The following is a 19,295-nucleotide window of genomic DNA, read 5'->3' as shown; positions in this document are numbered from 1 at the left end:
ACTTTGGTTGAGTTATGAAACCCCTCATCTTTGGCTAAAGTTTCTGTTTCATCTTGCAGTTGATCGCATTGGGGGATTATATAGCATTTTGCAATCAGATAGGCTTAAACTGGGCATGTTAGTGTCAGAGAGGGATGCTGCTTCAAAGGCATGTTTGAGTGGGAGCCAGTTTTGTGAATGGTTATTTCATTAATGAATCTCTTCGTTATGATAACTTTTGTTCCTTTGCAAACTGAAAATCTGAAATACTCAACTACCAAGTTTTTAGACACTGAGTTTCCACCCTATTAAAATTTAAAGACATGGTATGTCTAGCTTTGTAAGGGCAACATGTTTGGAGTTTCCAAATCCTCTCTTTTCTAGTTGGGTTTCACTATGAGTCTATCATTTGCCTGAGAGGATGACAGATTTTGTAGCTGGAACTCCTTTCCCTCTGTGCACTCCTCTTACAGGGTAGGAGTGAGGGAGGGGGTTTTATCAGAGGTACATGGACCAGGCAGCTTTGTCCTGGAAACCACCTTGGAGTTGGGAACAAGCCTTCTGGAATTCAGCGGGTGTGAGTCAAATAGGAAAATTCTCCATTTTCTTAAAATAAATTTGTTCAGAAAATGGTATGAATGTTTGTATTCATTCCATCTCAACCTTGACTTGATTAACATTTTGGTTTGGAAAATTCTTTGTCATGGGGGCACATTTCTGTGTGTTGTGGGATATTTAGCAAGATCCCTGGCCTGTGCCCTCTAGGTACAGTACACATCCTCCTCTCCTTTGTGACAAAACAATAATACCTCCAGATATTGCTAAATGTCCCCTGGTTGAGAACCACTGAGGTCAGGTTGGTGCAGAGACTGCAACAGAAAGGCTGTAATATCTTAAATGGTTGAAATAGTGACCACTTCCAGTTCTGGTTAATTTGACCCGTTCTTAATAAGAGCACAGTCCTTGGAGCCTGGGGGAAGGAAGTTTTTGACTAGTATGAAAATGAACCCAGTGTGTTTCCTCCTGTTTGTGTCCAGCATAGCACACTTCATGAGAGGGGAAAGCTAGGAGCCCCAGAATTCCCAGTCAGGTGGGTCCTGATAAAATGATCATGAGAAACAGCTGGGGACAAGGGGTCTAATGAATATTTTCCAAGCCTTTGAGATGTGGGTAACCTGAGGTCCTGGCCTGTGGCTGGGCCCTGCCTTTCAGTTTACCCTCCCCCTGACAACTTACATTTGTCTCAACTTGTAGGCCATTATTGGAAACCTCTTCTGTTGTAAATACCCTCTGGCCTTTATATCTTTCTAAATCTGACTGTGTTCAAAATACAGCCAGAATTGTAGCTCTGACATGGATCCTCCAACCACCGTGGCTCACATTGAGTTCTTCCTGCTCTACTCTATATATCAGAATTTTTGTTTGGGTATTTAATCAAAGGTAGTTTTGTGTCATTTCAAAATGTGAAAGTAAGTTTATAACCTCCTTTAAGGCTATTGAGGAAGAACCTGGATACTGGTCGAGCTAGAACAAAGAAAAGGTATTAATTTGGGACTTTAGGTTTGCAGTTCTGTAGACACAAATCCCAGCAGCCTTGAACCAAGTTTTTGAGTTGCCCAGAAATGGGGTGGGGCTTGTATATACAAAGGTCCAAAGATATGGAAATTAAGTGGAGTTAGTCACACAGTGATTGGTTGAGTGAAGATCTCAGGTAGTGTGGGGCACACTGGTTTTGTTATAGTTTCTTGCTGGAGGTGATGTGTGTGTGGGCATCCTGAGCATGCTGGGGGTGCTTGAACCCCTGGGGTCCACCTTCAGCAATCTACCAACTCTGTTCTGGTTTTACCCAGGCTCAGATGACTCCATTTTGTTTTCCTTTTCTGTTTTAATATATCTTATCAAGACTTAGACTGTATCAGCTTTGTAAATCTTCCACAATATATAATATAGTTTGATCTCATAGTAGGTGCTTGCTAAGTGAATCAGAGCATTGAAGTGAACCTGCTTGCTTTTCCACTCAGCTTTGTTTGTATCTTGCAGAGGCGCTCCACGCTCTGCAGCCGTAACTCTTTAAATAGTTTAAGGAGATGGCATATTGTTTGACAGCTGCCTGAACATAAAAAATAATTTAGCTCACACTTAATTTTTATCAGAAAGTAAGTTTAATATTTTCAAGTGTTACAATTTTATTTTTAAGTTCTTACATTCTTTCTGTTTCTCTTAATGTCACTTTGGCTTCAAAGGGTATAATTTTGAAGTTATAAGTACTGTTGGACTTGTTAGTGTTTCTTCTTTTGTGTATATAATGTTTCAAAATCTGTTGATGGTTAAATGTCATTTTTATACTTTTTAGATTCATAACAGTTCAATTACATTCAAAAACAATTAATAATATTATGTATCTTAGAAATAGCTGTCATGTATCTTCTGGTGGATGTGACATATTGTTAGATATTTTAAGTTAAAAGTTCTGTATCCAGGCCAAGTTTAGAAAGATGAGGATCAGACTGTTTTATAGACAAGCAGAAGGATATAGTACGTTTATGACAAAGCATATTATCATAACATAACCATGCTTGGAAAACTGTGGGGTTTCTCAATGCAAAAAATTAGTGATCAGTAGCCTATCTGAGACACTTTTTTTTTTTTTTGCTTTATTTATATCTGATTTCGTTCGGAAAACAGTAAGACAATATGACAAGTTAAAGGAGAACATGTTACCACTAAATACAAACTACCCAAGGCAGTTTTCTCAGATTCTTGAGGAAAGCTTTCTCTACCACAGACATATTAGCTCTTGGATTTTTTTTTAGAACTTAACCTGGGATGAAAGCTCTCTATAAAGGGTCATTGTTTTGAAAATGAAGCTCTTTAAGGTGGAAGGAGACAAGGTTCTCAGGAGTGAGGTCAGTGTGGGGAAGGGCCTTACTGCCCAGCCTCAGTCTAGAAATTTTATCTACCTTCATTTGGCTTTGAACTAGTCATTTGGATCTATCAATAGCTGGACATCAGCTTCCCCTTCACAGAAGTGAGATGCTCTATGGTTTGGAATTCTTCTTTGGAGATTTATAGAACTCTCACAGAGGAGGCTAGCAAGGAGATGAAGTCTGTCCAATCCAAGATTCTCCATTTCTCCATATTTGTTTTTCAGAAAAAGGTTAGATTTAGCATTTACAATTCTTTTGGTCTGCCCTGTATAAGCCCAGAGATTTTTCTTCTTGTTCTAAATTTTAATATCTACAGTCTGCCAAGAAATGAGTGACAACACTTTACTCTCACTCTAATAGCCTTGCATCCTCAGGTATTAGGGAATTCCCCTGCAGTCACCATGAGTCATAGTTTCTCATGTGGAGCCTTAAAGAACAACCAGTATGATCCTGGTCCAGGCCCTCCCACCATGTATGATTTGTACACATGGAGTGAAAAGTAGCCGTTGTACATGGGGAAACCTCAAATTTCACTGAAGGATGTTGGGGTGGCTCCAAAGGGATCTCTTGGTGGCACCACAAAACAGTCTGCTGTTCCCACCCTGATTCCTGTGACATTCTCAAAGCAGAGTTCCTGATTGCCTTTGAGTGGGCTCACTTTTCAAGAACTCTAGGAGACTTTGGAGGGCTCCAGCATACAGGTAGAGCTGGAAACAGGGTAAGTACAGGCTCCAGGAAGCTGACATAGATTCCAAGGCAGAAAGAGGAGAGGAGGGAGCACATTCCTTCTGTACACCTCAGACCTTGTTGAACTGGGACACTGAGCCAGCTGTGAATACCTACCTGTAACTCAGAGACTTATAATTTGTTTTAATGTTGCTTTCCCCCCTTTGTTATTGATATAGCTAACACTACTATAGGAGAAGGGAAGCAGCTATTTAAAACTTCCTAATTATTCATCTACTCAGGACCATATTCATTCAGTGTTATTTTAATGCTGAATGATGAGAAAAACATTGTGGATTAAAGATGGAATAAGTGTTTCATACATTTTTTAAAATTTTCTTGAGAATCAGAGAATATTGCTTCTGGAAAGAACTCACAGAAATGATTCAGTTCAGTGGTTCTCATAAGTTCTAGAAAACTTTGGGAGACATAGTGGGGCAAGAGAGGCACTGATCCAGTCCAAAACACTCCTGAGTTTTCCTGTTTTATTGTACTTGTATTGGGGAAGGGAAGGGATTCTTAGGCCCACATAAGTTTGTAATGCAACCTTCTTATTTTAAATTGTGGAAACTGAGGTTCACGGACCAGAAAGGACTTAAGATGGAAATTTTTGGGTTGCTTCCCAATTCATCTTTGGCAATGTTCCTGCAATATTTTCAGTGCTATTTTGGGCTTGATATTCTTATCAGTCACCAGAGATGGCTATTTTGGGATTCATATTCTTATCAGTTGCCAGAGATTATTTCCCCTGAGTAAATCAACTGGACACTATTAGCAGGGGAGTAGCATGCTGTACATTAGACTCTGTCTTAGAAGAAAAGTTTGTCTTTATGAAAACAATTCAAACTGCACCTGTTTAAACCTTTCCATAGAAATGCCTGAAAGGTAAACAGTTGGTCTTGGAGCAGCTATCACGTGGCATTGTTTAACATGGCAGCTTATTGATGATTGTCTTTAATTATGGCCGTGCTGTCAACCCTGCTTTTTGCTATAGATCTGATATGACGTTTGAGGTTTTCAAAGCTGCAGAGATGAAAGAATCAACCGTCAGATATTGCTCATTCCAATATGGTTAAGGAGGGAGGAGGGGACATTGCCTCCAAGGGCCAGCGCCTGTGAGAAAACGCCATTGCCGTCTCTGTTTTGATGACAACCTCGAGTGGGGAGCCCCGGTTTATTCTCTGTTTATGATGGAGCGGGGCCAAAGCTGGAGGAAACTGAAATGATTTATTCAGTAATGGTAAACAAGCACAGGGTATGTGTTGTTGGGCTTTGCAAGGCTTGTGGGAAAGCTGGCCCCCTCTTGCTGCTAGCAGTTTGTGCATTAAAGATGTTGACACCACGGCTCATCAAGGCTTTCCGGAACCAGCCCCTTTTATATCCTTTGTCCTCAATCTGTTGGACTTGTGTGTTCCTGAGCCCTGAGATGCTGCTACTATTTAGGACCTTAATCATGGGTTAGTGCCATATCAGACCAAATGTATTTGTTTAGAGAGTTGCTTTCATCTTGCTCCTGTTACCATTAAGATGGGTTGTCACCAATCTTGTCTTACATGGGGCTGTTCCTGTGTATCCATGGCTTCCAGATCAGCTCCTGTCCCTAAAACTTGCTTCTTGTGTTGAAGGGCTGTCTCTTTTCCATTTAGTATGTTAGTTCCCTCTGCCAGGTAGCATCCTGGTTGGGGGCTCAGCTTTCTGCTCACCCCATCTAACTTCCCTCTCCCACTTTAAGAGGCAATGTGTTCTTGTGACTGAGAGCACTGCCAGAATCTGACTTCTGGCCTTGCTACTGACTTGTTTTTGATTTGAGGAAAATGCATCTCTCTGGGTTTCATTTTCCTTATTTTAGACAATGATGACAATAGCATCTATGTTGTGGAGTTTTGAAGACAAACTGAGTTAATATATAGGCAAAACATATAAAAGAGTGCCTAGTGCAAAGTAGATGTTAAATATGTATTGTCAATTTATATGTTAACATACATAGCATATACTGTGCAACCAATTTGCATATAATTTATTATAATGCTTTGATACAACTACAAGTATAAATTTTGCTGATCCAGCTGAGAGCAAGGTGATAAACAGACCATTAGTTGATTTATTTATAGAGAGATCCATGAAATCCCCAGAGAAGAGATGAATCCTACCTCCTTTTCATCCTTTTTTAAGTGTTTCAACTTCTGCTGTTTTCCCTGTGCTCTGTGGGTTGGGCAGTTAACAGTCCATTAGTTTGTGAACATGCTTGTTGGGGAGGCCAACTCCTGTCTTAGTCACTTTCTCTGTAGCAATCACAGGGAGTACAGGGCAGGCAGCTGTGGTCAGTTTGGCATTGTGCTGACTGCTGTGGGGTTTCCAGAAGTGAGGTTTGACACAGTTCCTGCCTTTGGAGAGCTTTCAGTCTAATCGGAGGCTCAAAATGAACTCTAATGACGTGTTTAAGGGCCAAACTCAGATGGTTAGAGATGAATCAGAATGTTCACTGTTTGGTAAGACATTTCCAGGCAGCAGATGCATAGTATCTAAAAAGATGAACTAGACAAAAAGCAGAACATGCTTGTGGGTTTTTGAAACTAATGCTGAAAAGCATGGTTTCATACCAACTTAGCTATCACCTGGCACCCAAAGGGAAGAATTTCCTAGTGGGAATAATTTGGTCTGTCTGTAGGAACAAAGGACATTTACATTTATCCCAAACCACTGGGATCAAAGCGCTCAGCTAGACAAGTATTTAGTATCAGTTAATCCCCATAGTCACCCTGTGGAAAAGGTAGTGTCCATCCCTTCCCCCCTTTCTAAAAAAGATGAGTGAAATAGGGCTCAGTGATAAAAAGTGAAGTTTAAAGCAGAGCTGGGAAATTTTAATCCAAATCAGCATGACTTTTAAAGTCTGTGCTCTGTCCAGTTCTGTAAGAAAGGGACACTAGCTACTGTTTTTCTTGGTTCATTTTTTGATGAATTTAGTTTGGAAGCATTCACATTCAACCCCCTTTCTGCCTTTCCCTTACCCCAGTAAAAGCAAGAGCTAACTCACACTGGCCACTGCACTCTCCCCTGAGACCAGTAAAGAAAATAGTGATGTTATCAGTAAAAGCCTAATGATACTACCCAGGGAAAATGGGAACCTTCCAATAGCCATATCCAGGCCAAGCAAAGCTCTGGGAGAAATTCCTGGGACATTCAGCAAAAGCAGCCTAAAAGGGCTTTTGAGCAAAAATTGAACCCAAATGAAAACACTACATGGTAGCCCTGGGCCCATAAGCAGTACTTGTATTGCAGAGCGAGGGTATGAGGCTTGGAGTGGTGTTGTCACAAATTAACCCTGAAATCTCAGTGGCTTAACACCATAAGGCTTAGTTTTTTGCTTACCTTCCATGCCTAGTGAGGGCGGGTGTTGGGGCTCTGACATCTGGTTACTGTACCACTTGGATCACTCGACCTCCGAGTTTGCATGGGAGGTATCGTTGGTTGAAGTCCTCAATTCCTGTCTACCCCAAATCTCAGAATTCGACCCATTTAGGTAATAGGGTCTTTCCAGGGACCATTACTTAAGGATCTTGAGAGGAGTCCTAATTAATATTGTGTTTAAAGTGAGCCCTAAATCCTATAATCCTTTCTTCGCAAGAGAAAGGAGAGGGGTATTTAGATGTAGACCCACAGGTGAAGAAGATCTTGTGAAGACACAGGCAGAATTTGGAGTGATATTGCCACACAAAGCCAATGAATGTCAAGAGTTACCAGAGGCAAGGAAGAATTCTTCCCTAGTACTTTTGGATTCTGTTCTCCATTAAAGTGAGAGAATGAATTCTGCTGTTTTAAGTCACTGTCTGTGGTCATTGGTAGAGTGGTTTAGGAAAATAATAGAAGGTCTGCATCTGTATATGTGTAAGGCCAGGTCTGGGATGGCTTCCATTCCTTTTATGTTGACCAGCACTCAAACTAACTGTCAGGGAGGCTGTCAAATTTTGTCTTCCTGTGCACCCAGGAGAGTGAAGTAAGATCTGGTGAACACGTAACATGACCTTATCCTTGCTACACTCACTCTGGGAGTATGTACAGTGAGTAAGGGGTGGAGGATTGGAATAAGGCCTCACCACTTTTAGAGATGATGCCAGGAATGGTCAGGTGGCTCACAGGGTCACCGATGGTCAAAACAAGATATCGGTAGAGTGGGATCAGGCAGCAAAGGCAGGAAACCAGAGAACAGAGCTGTGAACACACAGATGAGTGATCCATGGTTACCACCAGAGTCCACAGAAACAAAACAGTAGAGTCAAGCAGAAAAGCAGGAACCCACACCAGCAAACTTGGCATAAAAGACCAAATACAAGACCACAGATGCTGGAGTCAGGGGCCACATTGCCCAAAGTAGGGCAGCTACTCAGGTATTGCTTGGAAGCAGGTAAATTCCTAGCTCTCCTCCCAGAGGGAGTGTTTGGCATAACCTCTATTATCTCTGTGGCTCCAGTTTCTGGCACAAAGTAGGAACCTTGTGACTATTTGTCCAGCCTTTCATCAAGGTGATGATTTTAAACCATGGACCATATCACAGCAGATGCAAACTGAAATTCCCCATTGTCTGCAAGAGTATGTCTTCCCCCTATATGGTGTCTCGAAATCTCCCTTCCCCTGCCAGAGCACTTGATATCTCTTACACCTCCTTGCCTTTGCACCTGGCATTCTTTCACCCTGAATGACTTCTTCCTTTTACACCTGGTAGAGTGTGTTCACCTCTGAAGACCTAGGGAGTCACACTTTCCTTCTTTGGCATCCTTTGTCCTTAACTTATATGGTGCAGCTATGTTAAAAATACTTCTTTGTTTGCTCCACTTGATTAAATTTTGCATTTTTTATTTCCCTCTTCCTTCCAATGTCTGGCTTACAATAACTTCCAATAAATTTTTGTTATGGAAGAAACATCATTTCTCCCAGGTGCTTCTTCCAGACAGGTAGAGAAGCAGCTACTAATAGTTCCAAGGAATGGAGATAATATGATTATTGATTAATTATTTGGTTATTGTGCTATTCACCATGAGAAATATAGGTGGGGGAAATAAATAAGGAAAAAGATCAAAATGGGTTGGAGTCTTCAGCTTGTGGAGAACAGCAGCAGTAACAGAAAATGTTTTTGTATCAATTTAATATTTATAAAGTGCTTTAACATTATCTTATTTGTTCTCATTGTAACACAGTGAAGGAGTAGGGCCATTAGCACTGCTCTCTTTTAAAGTTGAGGAAATTGAGGTTCAATTTGTAACTCATCCAAAGCGCGCACAGTTACATGTATAGGGAGTGGCTGTGTTGGAGTAAGAGCTGAGTCTTGTAATGGTAAATTTGGTGTTTTCCCCCTTCTTCTTGTAGACTATGCTCACACAGACAAGTGAGCAAAGATGAGAAAAGAGGAGGACAAAAGAGGGGGAAAGAGTATAGCTAAGGGAAAGTGACTTTATTTAATACATGTATTTAATATCCTCAAGTAACTGCAAGCTAGACTTTGCTGATCCCCCATTCTGCATATGGGATTGCAGAGAATTAGGTGAGGAAATAAACAGTAATAAACAGTAATAAACAGTAGAGATTGGATTCAAACCCAGCCTTCTCCTTCTCTCCCTCTAAAGCCCTCTCACTTTCTTACACTGTATTGCCTGGGTCACCTTTTAGACCCTAGCTGATGCGGGAGAAAGTTCTATCTGTCTTGACTATCCCCTGCCTCTTCCACTGTGGGAATTTGATCAGATCTACAATTTGTTTGATACCTTCTTCCTGATGAAGCACATGAGACCCACATGATGCACCTTGGCAAGATTTAAAAGGAATCACTGATGACCTGCTGAGGAATTTCCATTTTGTTCCTAGAAATGATTAATCCTGAGGCTTTGTGATGGCTCTTTTCACAAATAGCTTTTTCAAATCCATAATTTCCCATTTCCTTTTTGAGTGATATTTTATATTTAAGTAATAAAAACAAGCAAAATCATCCTACTGTGAGGATATGTTTACATTATGAATATAGTATCCTGACCAAGGTAGAAACTCCCCTGAAATGGATTAGGAAAATTGCCATTTAAAAAAAAATGTTCTATTCTGTCCCTTGCAGCTACTCTTGTTTCTATCAGTTCCTGCTGCTAATCTCTAATTCTTGTATCTTTTTCTCTTCTTTTTCTTTAGCGTATAGGTTAACATATTTCCTCTCTTAAAGTCCTGTGAGGCCAGTAAGTTTAGCTTGAGGCCTCTGGGCCCTTGTGATTCAGGATGGAGAGTGAGAACTTGTTTCCTCCTAGGCTGGGGAACAGTGTGCCTCTGAGCTCCTTTTCAGTCTTAGTCTTCACTGCCTGTGCATTTGCAAGTAGGGTCAAGGTAACACAAGGGCACTTTTAAGAAAGGAACTGGGGAGAAACTGCAAACAGATGTTCTCTGATAACTATGAGGAAAGACGGCCTGGCTGAGAGACCTGGAGCTCTCACTTGTTGAGAACCTTTAGCCAGCACCTGTGTGTGTGCATTTTAGTTTTTTTCTTTCGCTCCCCTCGCCCCCAAAGCCATGGTGTACCTGCTGTTGCTCTCAAGCCTCTTGCCAACAGTGGCATCTGCTCAGTGTAGCCATCAAGAATTTGAATGTCAATATCTTTGCCTTGAAATGAATGGAAAAGTATTTGTCACTCAGCGGCAATCATTCTTCAAATAAAAGGTTAGCCAGACAGGGCCCTTAATCAAAGAGTCGGTCTTTTCTGTCAGCAGTGCCTTTTAAATAGCAATGATGAAGGCTGGCTGTCAGGGTAGGACTTGATGAGCGAGATGATTGATCTGCATAAATCATTTTCTTTTAACATTGTCAGTGAAGAGTAAATTGGTGGGACATTTTGGGTATTAGCTATGTTGAAATTAATATGCGGTATCCTAGGTGTATCCTCATTCTCATAGTCCTCATAAAAAAGGTAGAAATTAAAAGGAGGCTTTTAGGCGTGCATTGTTCTAACAAGAAAGTTGCACCATTCTTACTGCTGTGGTCATCATCTTGTGTGCTAAATTCAGAAGTTGAGTGTGTAGCACATTTTACAAGCTCCGAATGGAATCTAGTTAATTTGGGAATTAGCTAGAGTCAGTAGCATTTAACAACCAGTAAGTCTGTACAGACTCACTGCTCAGAGGGAGGAAAAAAATCTAAGAATGGTTTCTGGTTTTAAAAGATATTGTATTTACTACCCAGCATGCTGTCATAGAAGTAGCCTCAGCCTCACATCAGGTTCTTTTAATTCCACTTGCCATGACTCTGAGGTGAGTCCCCTTGGTCATGATGCTTACCTTTTCCGAATCTAACTGTGTCCTTAAAAATAAGGTTCCATTATTTATTTTGGGGGTTTGCTTTTGGTATTAAAGACAGCTAGGTAGGTGAAAGTACCGAGCATATTACTTGGCACATAGTGAGGATGTACTCAGTGGATATTAATCTCTTCTCAAGCAAAATGCTCAAAACTTAGAACATTGGATAAGATGTCATTATCAAGGTCACAAGCACATGGTTAAAGTAAATTGCATTTTTGGTCACTCTTCTGCTTGCTTGGACTTGGTACAGCCATTTTTTATATCAAAATATGTTTCAGGTTGGGGGGAGAAGAAACACCTAATTGCAGGATACTTAGAATAGAGAATGAGGTGGAAGGAATGGGAGGGAAATGTGGCCAGGTATACCTAGGATACTTTTTCCTTAACAATGCTCTCTGTCTCACCTCATTACATGCCTGAGTTCATATTACTCAGTTTTGGAGTAAATAAGTAAAATTTATGCCATACAGTATTGGGATTAAAAATATGGCTGATGGAGCCAAATTGTTTGTTCGAACCCAGCATCTTACAATTGCCGCAAATGAGATAGTAAAATTGCCTCTTTAAGTCTCATTCTCCTCCCCTCTAAAATGGGCACAGTAACAGTGCCTATCAATGTGTTGTTACCATGATTGATTAGTATATGAAAAATAAAGCTTATAAAAGAGTACCTGTATATACCTGTTAACTGTGATGACTGAATGAATGACTCATTCAGAGTTGGTTGGTTCATTGAGAGATGTAGATATTACTGAAAATGAAAGTGGGTCAAATGATTAAAGGAAGAATCATTTAGATACAGGAATCTGTGATAGTGGTATACTGGAGTACCATACTTGGCTCATCTTGGAGAAACTTCCCTTTTGGAGGAGTTTAGAACCAGAGTGATTCAAGAGACATTGATATAATTAAGTGCTTTTGGAGTGAGTGGTAGGTGACCCTTCTCTGACCTACCATCTTTTCATTGTAGGAGCAAAATATGAGACAGTTTTATGCACAAAACTCAACACAGAAGAGGATTTTTTGGTTTAATTAAAAAATTCATTGATTAAATATATAACTTGCTGAGAAATATGGTAGTCTTGCTGTATTGAACACAAAGGTTAAAGGAGCACTGCTTTTCTTGGTTACACATGTGCTTCCTGTGAGGGTAAAATCCACCTAACATGTTGCTAGCAAGCATGTGGCATGAACATGTAGGGTCTGCACGAGAATACATTAGCAGGTATTGCTCGAAGAGTCCTTTTGTTCTTGGACTTTTGCGTATCTCTGGTCTTGGAGAGAAACACTTTTTCTTTCAGGTTGTATTTGTACTTTGTATCCTTCTCTTTTCCAGTCTTCTTGAATTTATTATTTTTTGAGCTTTTGGTCTCATTCTGCACAGTGAGAGAAGTTGCAACAAGACAATTCCAGAGAAATTTTCACCAGCACTAATTCTATGGGCATCCTCAAGGGATGGCAAGAAAAGTCAGGAGGCAAGAAAGGTCTCCCCATTCTCAGATGGGTCAAGAATGGATATTTGAGATCAGAAGAGTCTTGACTTTTTAATAATGCTACATTAACTCTCAGCATGGTCACTACTGTTTTTTGGATGTCCTTGTAAAACAAGCTTTTATATCATCCAAGAACATGACACATACACTAAATTTCTAGAAAACATTCTCCTCTCCTCTCACGTGCAGTGCTCCTGGCTGCAAAACAGTTGCAGTTGTCTTGTTAGACTTTCTGATTCTGTCCTAATTAGTCAGAGCACAATCCACACCATCTAATTGGTTACTTGATAGAATCCAGCCATATTGGGTGTGGTATTCTGTTTAAGATTAATTTCCTGTACTGAAGATCTGAAACCAGGTGTTTAAGAGCCTTTCTAATGTTTCATTTATAGCATTTCATAAATATCTATCAAACCTAGATATTTAGCCTTCTTCTTTGGATGTGAAACATTTACTGAAAGCCAATGCTGCTATCTGTTTTAAATACCAATATCCATTATGTGTTTCTGTCCATAAGTACCTCTGACCCCTGCCCTCGTTTCATCAAATATTAAGAAAAACCTGCCACCACCTCTTAGGGAAACATGCCATACACATAGTTTTAGGTTGTGATTATCTGGGGCTTTGGGTAACTGACCAACCCTGGCTCTGACCCACTTGGGCCCTTGCGAGCAATATGCAGGATCCCTGAATATAGATACACTGAGCCCATGCTATACTCAAGGATCACCAGATGTTGGGCATGTTGGGGCACTGTAGGGCACAGAGTGCACTCAAATTCAGTGAGTGTGAAAGGTTGGAAGAAGAGCTCTCTTAGCCTAACAGGTAGCCTCATTATTCCTGGATTGGTTTTTACTTTTTTTTTTTTTTTCACTTGTGAGCTGTTAGGTTGAGAAAAATCTTAGCAGCTTTTCTTCATAACATCGCATTCTTGACAGTATGGAAATGTGGATTTTCATCAGTTCCAACAAGTAGGAGGAGTCTACTTCTTAGCCTCCAGGGATTCCTTATTGTCTAAATGCACTTGAGTTTAGTATTTGAAGTTCTAGAACAAGTGCCTGGTGCTTAAATGGTAGACATTCAATGCTTGTGTGCTTTATGAGTAAACAAATGAACCATGTCCTCTTCAATGTTATTATCCAGTATTACTCTTTCCTCTTCCCTAGTGTCCTACTTTTTACTGATTCTATGGTTCATTGGAAATATATTTACCTAGCACCTGTTATTTACCATTCACTCATATGGAATACATTTCTTCTAATTTTTTTTTCTGGCTCAAATGATATCATTCATTCAGGGTCTGGCTGAAGACCCATACCTTCCTGACCTATGTTCTCTGTGATGATTTTCCATTCATCAGTGCTTTTGTTCTCTGAATTCTTAGCCATTAAGGTTTGAATAAACAGCCAATTTTTGAATATAGATGGTTATTCTCTAGATATTTTTACCTGTGAGCAACTTATTTTTCTAGTAGGTACAGGTACTTAGTGGCTCTCCCACAGCACACACTCTGTGCTTGGGCACATATCACCTACATGGTGACTTAACGTGGTCTACAAAGATGCATCCTAAATGAACTTGGCAGTTATTTTGTGTAAGGCAAGGCAGAAGAATTGCACAGTGATTGATTTTGCAAGTGTTCTTATTGGTGATGTAATCCTTGTGGTCACTGGGGAATATCACCATGAAGCCCCCATTAGATTTGTTCTGTGCTCTTCCCAAGGGCATTGTTAACCACTGGATTGTTTTTTGAGCCCTCCCTGATAGTACCTTTGGATCCAGACACTCCAGTGTCTTCCGTATTTTCTTATTCTATTTCATGCTTGTTGTTTTAGGATTCTGCTTTCTGCTTTGTTAGAGTCTCTAGGGTTCCCTTTGCTGGGACACTTTAATCACGGATCTTCTGCTGTGGGAGAAGCAAGACTCCATCTCCTTGAGATGGAGTCCAGTGCTTGGAGTCTTGCTGCCTTCCCTCTCCATTGGGCAGCATCCAGGGGTGTTTTCTTGGATTGGAGACATCTACCTGGCAGTACATCTTGTGCTTTTGACTATCACCATTTGTGTCCTTCACCCAAAGTTTATCTTAGGAGGCATCTGAATCTTATTTGGCCAGAAATCTTTTTGGCAATTTGTGAACTTGGCAGGATTCCAGTCTTTCTCTTTCCTTCAGGACAGCCCCACATTGTTGATTTGTATGTCAGACCTGTGATTTCCCTGGGTCTCCTTTTTCCTCTTCTGTGATCAGTGGGTGCCGGTGTACAAATTGACAACTTGGAAAAATTTCTTAAGGGCCCAACAACTTAAATATTTTTTACTTGCAAATAATACTGGGATAAAACATTGTCATTATTAAAGATACAAGTAAAGAGATGTGAAAGTAAACTCTGAACATCTCTGTATTAGTTCTATAGCATGTGAAAGAAAACAAAAACAAGTTGCTTAAAATAGGAGTTTTATTTTCTTTCCAATGAAAGAAGCCTCATGGCAGGCAGACCAAAGGTCCTATATTAGCTTCATGAGGAACAAGTTGTCTCCTTTTCTATACTCTCTATTTTTCTGTACCACCCTCATTTTCTGCGTTGCCTCATGGCTAAAAGTAGCTGTCGGCAATCTAGTATTATCACCCAAATTCTAAGTAGGAAGAAGAAATAGGGGGAGAAGAAAAAAGCACATGCTTGTTGTTTTGTACAACTTTCAAGTAGGGACACATTAGTTTACATCTTATTTCTCACCCCTAGCCAGTCATGTGCTGAAGATGGCTCATCCTTGGTTGGAAGAACCAACTGTTATATTCTCAGGATTTTTGTGAACCAGTTGACTTCCACTTGGTAGCTTGAAATTGACCATATGGGAAAATTGACATCACAGAAAGTGGTATCAGAGTGAGATAGTTGTTAAACACTGACAGGACACAACTATCCCTGGCTGCAAGCCAGTCTGGGAGTGCAATCTTTTAGCACAATACATTACCAATGAGAGTAAAATCAGGAACTTAAAACTAAAGATGAAGGGAGGAGTGGCTAGGTGAGTAGGCAAGGAGCCCTGTGCCACATTTACCTTACTTATTTGGAATTCCTAGTCAACAGCATGGTCTACTTTCTCCATTTAGGTCATTTACTCTTTTCTCCTTTTCATGTTATGTAGTAGTAACATCATTTTAAGATCTGTTCCTGCACATGAGCTGCTGTTTATGCTTGGTCATTTCTTAGATAGGTAGATAGGTAGATTTGCTGGGTCTAAGAGTATGCCCACCACTTATACCTTCACAGTGAGCACTCACCATATGAGGGTCTGCTTCTTCATACTATAGTGTAGAGGTAAAGAGCATGGACTTGGGATCAAGACACAGGGTGTCAACACTATCTGTGACCCTTCCAAGTTGTGTGACTTTGGCTAAGTTACTTACCCTCTCTAGGCCTCTATTTTTATCCCTGTCAAATGGGGAACTGTGATCTGCCTCTACAGAGGTTCTGTGGCAAAACATACATCAGAGCCTGGAAAGTTGTAAACCAACAATAGAAGATAACCCGGGACTTCTGTACATAAATAATACTTGTACAGAAGTTCAAAATACTTGTACAGAAGAATCAAAATACGAAATTGAGTCTTGATTATTAAAGCCAGGGTCAATATGAGTTGTGGGTGAGCATCAGATAGGAAAGCAGAGGGTATTTAGTGCAGATTGGAAAATTATTCCACTGACCCCAGGGGCAGCTATAGGCTAATTGATGGTTAGCAAAACCTCAGAGTAAATCAAGTGTGTCTCCATTTCATAAGTGCATATTATATATATATAGATAGATATAGTTAAAATCATCTTTACAAACACTGTTTTGCATTTTCTTAGCACATCAGATGCTTGAGTTGTAGAAGTTGACAAAAATCAACATAAATGTTCTTTTTCTTCCTCAACTATATTGAACATTGCACAGATGTGTAGTTAAGTATTTATTATGAACATGCAAATATTGATGTCCCCAAGGCCCATTCTTTGATTTTCAAACTGCTGTTGCTATATTTGGAATGGTTGATTAATACAGGTCTTTGCTCTGACACACAGCATGTCTGACTTCAGGGCCGCTGAGAGCAGCATAGAGAAGAAAGGGGAAGTGAAGACTTGATGTTCATAGGGTCGGACAATATTTGAGGATTGGAGTTGCTTTGGGAAAATGGCAGCAGGCAGCCAAATCTATGGCATGGCTAAGGATGTACCTAGCATGGAGCTTTGTATGTTATATTTTCATAGTAAACCTTTGCTCATTTAAGGAGACAGAATACATGGGAAATAGATAGCCACAGTGAAAGAATTATTTTACACTGATCTAGAACAAGACTTCTAACTTGGTACTATTAGCATTAAGGGCTGGGAAAACCTACTGTGGGTGCTGTCCTGTGCATTGTAGGCTATTTGGCAGCATCTCTGGTTTCTACCCAGTAGGTGCTAGTAACCTGATCCTTCCCAAGTTATCACAAAAAATGTCATGAGATAGTTCTGATTATTTCCCGGGGTGGGGGCAAAATAGCCCCAGGTAAGAACCACTGGACTAGTCTGTATAGAGCTAATACTTATTAAACAATAAGTATGTGCCAGATGTTTAGCTCATTTAATCTTGTAACAATTCTGAGTTGCAGGTGTTGCTGAAAGCACTTTTGCAGGAAGGAGAGGTGGCCTGAAGTTGGACAGATGGAGTCTGATTGCAAATGGGGTATCCTTTTTCTTGGACCCCTCTCCTTCCTAACGTAGTCTGATTTAAGCATCAAGTACCACAAAGGCTCATGCAGTTCTTAGTACTAAAGATTCAGATGTCACTTTCTTATGAAAACACTGCCACATGTGCTGTTTGCAAAGAACCTTGGACTGCTTACATTTGGGTCATTGATTTGATTTGGTTTATGTTTTGCAGAGAATATGAACTGGGCTATTCCCCAGTGGAGGATCATTAATAAACAAAGGGATGTGTAGACTTTTTAGCATGTCAAGGACTGAGAGTCTCCAGAGGAATCTCTAATGAGGCCCAAGGAGAACTTTCCTATCTAAGAGCTGTGATAACTTCTGTGGGGAAGGTAGCTTTTTGCTCCAATGGCTTTTGAGGATAGCAAGTAAACCAATTGGAGTTTTATTCTGAGAACACCACATCAGCTATTTGCCTAAATGATTTTCTCATAATTAATTTAGTAGATCTTAAACCTTGCTCCCAGCAGATGGGTCTTAGTTTTAAGCTATAGATTCTGATTCTGTGAAGCAGAATGTGGGGTAGAGCCTTCCACCTCCTACTACTTGGTCAGGCACTGGCCCATAAAGGAGAATTTTAGGGTATGGAACTAATTGTTAGAATTACACAGCAGTGAAAATTATAACTTCCTGTAGCCACATGTGAGCAGTGCACCAGATTGCTTTTTTAACAGAGTTGGGGGCAGCTGGGGGGGACAGAAAATGAAGGAATAAAATTACTGTTAATTCTCCCCTCCCTTTTTATACCATCAAGAGAATATAAACCAATAAAAGAACTAAATGTTGGCAATCCATAAAATTCCATAAGTGGTAATAAAGAAAAACTGAAACTATATTGATATACAACCAAACAAGGTAATTATCATTATTTTTTAATAAAGCCATTTATCATCAATAAATACCAAGGGGAATAGGAAAAATTACAAGCACAACAATGCCATCTTCCATAATTATAGCTATTAACAATTTAAAGCATAATTATGTGAGGAAGAAAAACTTTTAGGGGAGCTTTGTGCTGTTTTCTGCACAGAGAAGTCAAATTCTCACATTTCCGAATTTTTAAAGCATTCCTGAATGATTGGATAGATGACTGTCCTAACTTTGAGGAGCTCATTTTCTAATGATCTTGAATTCAGCTACTTCCTTTCTCTTCATTTTCAGGGTGGCTAGCAGCCCTGGGATCAATAGTAATTACCTGTCCACTTCCGAAATGTCACCGGTCAAAGGACTTTGTTTAGCAGAAAGATTTGGGGGAATCAGGAGTTCTTTGATTCATCTGAATAAAACCCCAGTGAAGCGGTTACTATTGCCCCAATATCTCTGTATTCTGGGGGTACAGAAAGGAATGAGATGCTCTGTTTTGTTTTTGTTTTTGTTTTTTGGCTGCCAGGTACCTTACAATCACAAAGGGAGACAGATTTGACTTGTCAGTGCTGACGTACAGGGTAGCAGGGTGCTGGAGAGGCTGCCTCTGAGCCCACCAGCCATATCCAGCTGTGCCTCTTACCACGCGTGGGACCTCACACAAGTTAGCATCCTGTGCTTCAGGGCTGTTTAGAGATAATTTTTAGAACCTGCCTGTTGGTTGTTAAGTGGACTAAATGAATTGATATCTGAAAAGTGCTTAGAAAAATGTCTGGGACATGGTAAAGTACCATGTAAGTTGGTGGCTGTTTAACCCCATGGGGTAATTACTGTGACTTGGTACCTTGGATTGGTGTAATAGCAGCAGTTTGGGGAGTTGGGTGGTTTGGGTCTGGTGCAATAGTAGTATAGTTCTGACTGGTCGCAAAAGGCTCTGTGGATAAGATAATGGCTGTGCTGTGAGAATAATAGGAGAGGGTATTGCACACAGTGGAAACCACAAGAAAAGAATGGCAGGAATCCAGAAATGGGATGATATGCCTGCGTAATTATAAGCTGCATTCCATCTTATTAGAAAATGATAAAATTGAACCAGTGACAGGGATGAACCGGCTGTGTCTCAGAGGTTTGGCAGGGTTTGGTCATAGAGTTTTGACTTTTTCTTGAGGCTGGGGGACCCATATTGAAGGATATTAAATGTGAAGACCATGGTTTCTCAGATTTGCAATCTCTATCCATCACAAGGGCAGAA

At 40.3% G+C, this 19,295-nt stretch overlaps 1 protein-coding gene across 2 annotated transcripts in view; it reads left to right on the top strand.

Moving 5' to 3' along the window:
- The window catches only part of LRMDA (leucine rich melanocyte differentiation associated), a gene marked incomplete at both ends in the record, with an annotated part of 965,431 nt that overhangs the window by 308,074 nt on the left and 638,062 nt on the right, over nt 1-19,295 (top strand). The window contains one exon of one of the 2 annotated variants that reach the window (XM_084246078.1): nt 10,273-10,319. The exons of the other annotated variant lie outside the window; for it this stretch is intronic. Coding sequence (XP_084102204.1) covers nt 10,273-10,319 — 47 coding nt within the window. Of the gene's footprint in view, nt 1-10,272; nt 10,320-19,295 lie in introns of those variants that run through there. 2 annotated transcript variants of the gene reach the window in all.

The sequence above is a fragment of the Talpa europaea genome (genome assembly GCF_964194135.1).
Source record: "Talpa europaea genome assembly, chromosome: 10".
Taxonomy (NCBI): domain Eukaryota; kingdom Metazoa; phylum Chordata; class Mammalia; order Eulipotyphla; family Talpidae; genus Talpa; species Talpa europaea.
Note: the sequence above shows the minus strand (reverse complement) of the source record. Positions and strands in the feature narration are given on the sequence as shown.